Below are 5,000 nucleotides of genomic sequence, written 5' to 3' on the forward strand. Positions count from 1 at the left end.
CGCCGCCGCCCGGCCCGGATGCGGGTAGACCTGTTCCCGCCGGCCGCCGGACTTAGAGCCGGAGCGGCGCCGCCGCCCGGCCCGGATGCGGGTAGACGTGTTCCCGCCGACCGGCGGACTTAGAGCCGGAGCGGCGGCGCCGCCGCCCGGCCCGGATGCGGGTAGACCTGTTCCCGCCGGCCGCCGGACTTAGAGCCGGAGCGGCGCCGCCGCCCGGCCCGGATGCGGGTAGACCTGTTCCCGCCGGCCGCCGGACTTAGAGCCGGAGCGGCGCCGCCGCCCGGCCCGGATGCGGGTAGACGTGTTCCCGCCGACCGGCGGACTTAGAGCCGGAGCGGCGGCGCCGCCGCCCGGCCCGGATGCGGGTAGACCTGTTCCCGCCGGCCGCCGGACTTAGAGCCGGAGCGGCGCCGCCGCCCGGCCCGGATGCGGGTAGACCTGTTCCCGCCGGCCGCCGGACTTAGAGCCGGAGCGGCGCCGCCGCCCGGCCCGGATGCGGGTAGACCTGTTCCCGCCGACCGGCGGACTTAGAGCCGGAGCGGCGGCGCCGCCGCCCGGCCCGGATGCGGGTAGACCTGTTCCCGCCGGCCGCCGGACTTAGAGCCGGAGCGGCGGCGCCGCCGCCCGGCCCGGATGCGGGTAGACCTGTTCCCGCCGACCGGCGGACTTAGAGCCGGAGCGGCGCCGCCGCCCGGCCCGGATGCGGGTAGACGTGTTCCCGCCGACCGGCGGACTTAGAGCCGGAGCGGCGCCGCCGCCCGGCCCGGATGCGGGTAGACGTGTTCCCGCCGACCGGCGGACTTAGAGCCGGAGCGGCGCCGCCGCCCGGCCCGGATGCGGGTAGACCTGTTCCCGCCGACCGGCGGACTTAGAGCCGGGGCGGCGCCGCCGCCCGGCCCGGATGCGGGTAGACGTGTTCCCGCCGACCGGCGGACTTAGAGCCGGAGCGGCGCCGCCGCCCGGCCCGGTCGCGGGTAGACGTGTTCCCGCCGGCCGGCGGACTTAGAGCCGGAGCGGCGCCGCCGGCCGGCCCGGATGCGGGTAGACCTTTTCCCGCCGACCGGCGGACTTAGAGCCGGAGCGGCGCCGCCGCCCGGCGGCGAGTGGACCCGGTCTCCGAGCCCCGTGGGTAGAGCTCCTGTCCAGGTCCGGCAGCTAGAGCCGCTCCGAGGGCTCGGCGAGGGCCCTCGGCCGGCGCCGAAGCGCTGCCGTTTCCGGCCGGTGCTCCGAGCGTGGCACCGAATTCACGGAGCGAGCAGACGGCGTGCGACCGCTCGATCCGTCGGTCGGCGCGCCGGCGTGCCCTTCCGGCCCTGCCCCGACCTCCCCGATTTCCCACAGTTCTTAGCGAGTCCTTCCAGCGCGCATGCTCCGTCCAGTACTCTCCCGGGGGGCTCGTTGCGGGGACTCCATCTCCCGTGGCCCTTTGCGGCAGACTTCCTCTCCGGCGTTAAGGCTTTCCCCTGCCCCGAGGCTGAAAGAAGAAACGTTCTCTGCGGGGCGGGGAAGCCGGGGGAGTAACTGGGACTCTCTTTAGGCGGCACGGCTGCGGCCGACCGGGCTCGGCCGCCTCGGCGCCGCCGGGAAGAGCCGATGTCCGAGAGTAGCGGCTAGAGCCGGTCTCGGGGCTTAGCGCTGCGCTTTCTGCCCGGCGCTCCGAGCGTAGCAGCCTTTCCCCTGCCCCGAGGGTGAAAGAAGAGACGTTCTCTGCGGGGCGGGGAAACGGGGGGAGCAACCGGGACTCTGCCCGGGTGGCACGGCTGCCGCCGCCTCGGCTCGGCCGCAGAGGTGCGCAGCGGGTAGAGTTGTCGTCCGTGCCCGGCGGGTAGACCCCTGGTCCGAAGCCGGCGGGTAGACCTGGTGTCCCGGTGCAGCGGGTAGACCTGTGGTCCGGGCTCGTCGGCTCGAGCCGCTCTCCGAGTCGGGTGGCTGGAGCGGGTTCCGAGCGCTTAGCCGAGGCCCTCGGCGGGTGCCGAGGCGCCGCCGTTCCTGCCCGGGGCTCCGAGTGGGAAAGAGAGGGCGTTGTCCGCGGCGCGGGTCCAGAGGGGGAGTAGCTGGGACTCTCTTAAGGTGGCAGGGCGGCGGCCGACTGGGCTCGGCGGCGGGGGTGCCGGTGGGTACAGCTGCTCTCGGAGCCCGGCGGGTAGACCTGTTGTCCGAGCCCGGCGGGTAGACCTGTTGTCCGAGCCCGGCGGGTAGACCTGTTGTCCGAGCCCGGCGGGTAGACCTGTTGTCCGAGCCCGGCGGGTAGACCTCTTGTCCGAGCCCGGCGGGTAGACCTCTTGTCCGAGCCCGGCGGGTAGACCTCTTGTCCGAGCCCGGCGGGTAGACCTGTTGTCCGAGCATGGCGGGTAGACCTGGTGTCCGAGCCCGGCGGGTAGACCTGGTGTCCGAGCCCGGCGGGTAGACCTGGTGTCCGAGCCCGGCGGGTAGACCTGGTGTCCGAGCCCGGCGGGTAGACCTGGTGTCCGAGCATGGCGAGTAGACCTGGTGTCCGAGCCCGGCGGGTAGACCTGGTGTCCGAGCATGGCGGGTAGACCTGGTGTCCGGGCCCGGCGGGTAGACCTGGTGTCCGAGCCCGGCGGGTAGACCTGGCGTTCGGGTTAGGCGGGTCGACCTGGTGTTCGGGCCCGGCGGGTAGACCTGGTGTCCGAGCCCGGCGGGTAGACCTGGTGTCCGGGCCCGGCGGGTAGACCTGGTGTCCGAGCCCGGCGGGTAGACCTGGTGTCCGGGCCCGGCGGGTAGACCTGGTGCCCGAGCCCGGCGGGTAGACCTGTTGGCCCGGGCTTCCGGGCCGACCCGTTCGCCCAGTCGGGCGCGGCCGGCCTCGTGCCCCGCCGGGTGCTGTCGAGCATCAGGTCTACCCGGTTCCGGGGCTGGCGAGCATCAGGTCTACCCGGTTCCGGAGCCGGCCGATGCGGCCGCCGCGGCCGCCGCCGGCGGCCTGCGCCCCGGCGGCGTCCCGGCGCAGGGCCACCAGGTCTACCCGGCTCCGGCGGGACTTAGGCGCCTGTCGGCATTTTCGGGGTAGACCTGTTGTCGCGGCCGGCCCCGGAAGTCGGCCAAGGGGTCGCTGTCGGGCGCCGCCTCCGGTTAGGTCTAGGCGAGAGGCGGCCTGCTCTCGCGCGCCTCCCCGCTGAGGAGCCTCGAGCCGCTTCGGAGGCGCGGCGGCGCCAGGACGCGTCTGTCCGTATTGTGGGCAGGGGTTGTCTAGCAGCGCGGGTTCCGAGGGCCCCTTTTCTTCCGCGTCTGCTGCCGCGCGGCCTTCGGCGCGTGCCACGGGCCGGCCAACCCCACGAGCGGCAGGAAGGCCGGCGCGAGAAAGCCGCGGGGCTCTCGACCGGCTTCCTCGGGCGGGCCCGATGACGGGAGAGGAAGACGAGAGCCGAGCGCGAAAGCGCAGCCGAGGGAGTGCGGGACTGGGACGGCCGAGGGGGGCCCGCGGGGGCCCGACAGCAGCGTCCAGCCCGAGCCGGTGGCGGCTGCCGGCTCCCTGAGGGCCCCGGGCGAAGGCGATGGTGTGCGAGGGCGGCGAGGCGGCGGCGTCTCGTCCTTTCGGTGGGCCGGCCTTAAGCCGGCGCCCGTCGTCCGGCGGCGGCGGCGGGCATTGTTGCGGGCGGTTGGCGGCCGGGGCTCGAAGGGCCGAGCCCGCGCGGGCTTTTTCCCCGGCCGCCTCCCGAGAGCCCCGAAGATGGCCCGGGCCTGGGTGGCGGCGCCCTGTCCTCGGCTGCCGGGCGGCAGCGGTGCCGGCGGCGTGCCGGGGACTGGCGGTGGGCGTGCGGCCTCGCCTGGGCCCGGCCGGTTGCCGGAGGGGCTCGGTGACGGGACCGCCCGATGGTCGGGCGAGGCGGCGCCCTCGGCGCGCCTCGGCTCTTTTGTTCGTTCCCCCTTCCTCGGCCCTAAGCCGGGGACCCGCCCAGCGGGCCGAAGGCGGCGGCGCCGGCCGGCCAGGCTGTGGCCGGCGGCCGCGCCGGCAGACCGAGAACCCGACAGAGTCGCCGGGGAGCCCTGGGGACGCACGATGGCCGTTGGCGGGCGAGGCGGCGGCGCCTCGCCCCTCCCTCCTCTTAGGCCGGCGCGAGAGCCACGGCGGCCGGGCGGCCCGTGCGGTCGGGCCTGCCCCGCCGGCCTGGCTGCCGGAGGGCTGGGTTCCGCGAAGGTCTGTCGGCCGGGGGCCGGGTTGCGGGCGAAGTGGGGCGCCCTCCCGGCCTTTTTTTTCCGTTTTTTTTGATTTTTGCTCCGGCGGCCTTAAGCCGCAGCACGCCGAGCGCGCCAGGGAAGAGAAAGTGCGTGAGAGCGCGAGAGCGGCCCGGCAGCGGCCGGCCGCCGCCGAGGCGCGAGCCCGTGGGCAGCGAGAGGGAATCGGGGAGCGAGGGGCGCGGGCCCCGCCCCGAGCCCCGGGCGGCCGTGGCTAGCACGGCGAGCGAGAGGCGCGCGTGCTTTTTTCTCGGGGGCTTTTTGTTTTTCTCCCCGTCGCCGTCCCCCGGCCTTTCTGGGGGAAGCCGACGGCCGCGAGGCGGGCGAAAGCCGGTGGCCCCGCGGCACGTTCGGTGGCGCTTTCGCACGCTGGAGGTGTGCCGCTCTGCGGGGGGCGGCCGTGGGCCCGGCGGGGCCGGAAGCGTGGGTTGTCCGGAGCCGGGCGTCCGGCGGCACCCGCCTCCTGCCGGGCCGGGAGAGAGCCGTGGAGAGTAGCGTGCGGGCCGCCGGCGTCGGCGGCCTGGGGCACGTGCCGTCCTCCGCGTAGTGGCAGGCTGAGCGAGAGTGGCCGTGGGGCCGTTCCCCGAGTGACGATGGATGAGGCTTTTCGGGAGGCGTGGGAGAGGGCCCCCGGCGGGCCGGCGCTCCTCCGTGGCCGGCCGAGAGGCGCGGCGGAGGCCGGTGTTCGGGCCGGGCGGTCTCCTCTGCCCGTGGGCTTCCCGTGGCAGGCGAGGTGTCGCCCCTCCCGCCGGGGAGGGGCTTCTTCACCGTACCGAGCTGTGTGACGGCCGCGCGGCCCCGCG

General features: G+C 75.4%; 1 protein-coding gene across 1 annotated transcript in view; it reads right to left on the reverse strand.

Annotated features, from left to right (window-relative positions):
- Nucleotides 1-2,860: 2,860 nt before the first annotated feature.
- Nucleotides 2,861-5,000, reverse strand: part of LOC135408422 (collagen alpha-1(I) chain-like) — a 3,893-nt gene continuing 1,753 nt past the window's right edge. The window contains exons 2-3 of the mRNA XM_064643576.1: nt 4,478-5,000; nt 2,861-4,411 (exon numbers count right to left, since the gene is read on the reverse strand). The exon at nt 4,478-5,000 is cut by the window's right edge and continues 461 nt beyond it. Coding sequence (XP_064499646.1) covers nt 2,861-4,411; nt 4,478-5,000 — 2,074 coding nt within the window. The remainder of the gene's footprint in view (nt 4,412-4,477) is intronic.

This window comes from Pseudopipra pipra, unplaced genomic scaffold (assembly GCF_036250125.1).
Source record: "Pseudopipra pipra isolate bDixPip1 unplaced genomic scaffold, bDixPip1.hap1 HAP1_SCAFFOLD_461, whole genome shotgun sequence".
NCBI lineage: Eukaryota > Metazoa > Chordata > Aves > Passeriformes > Pipridae > Pseudopipra > Pseudopipra pipra.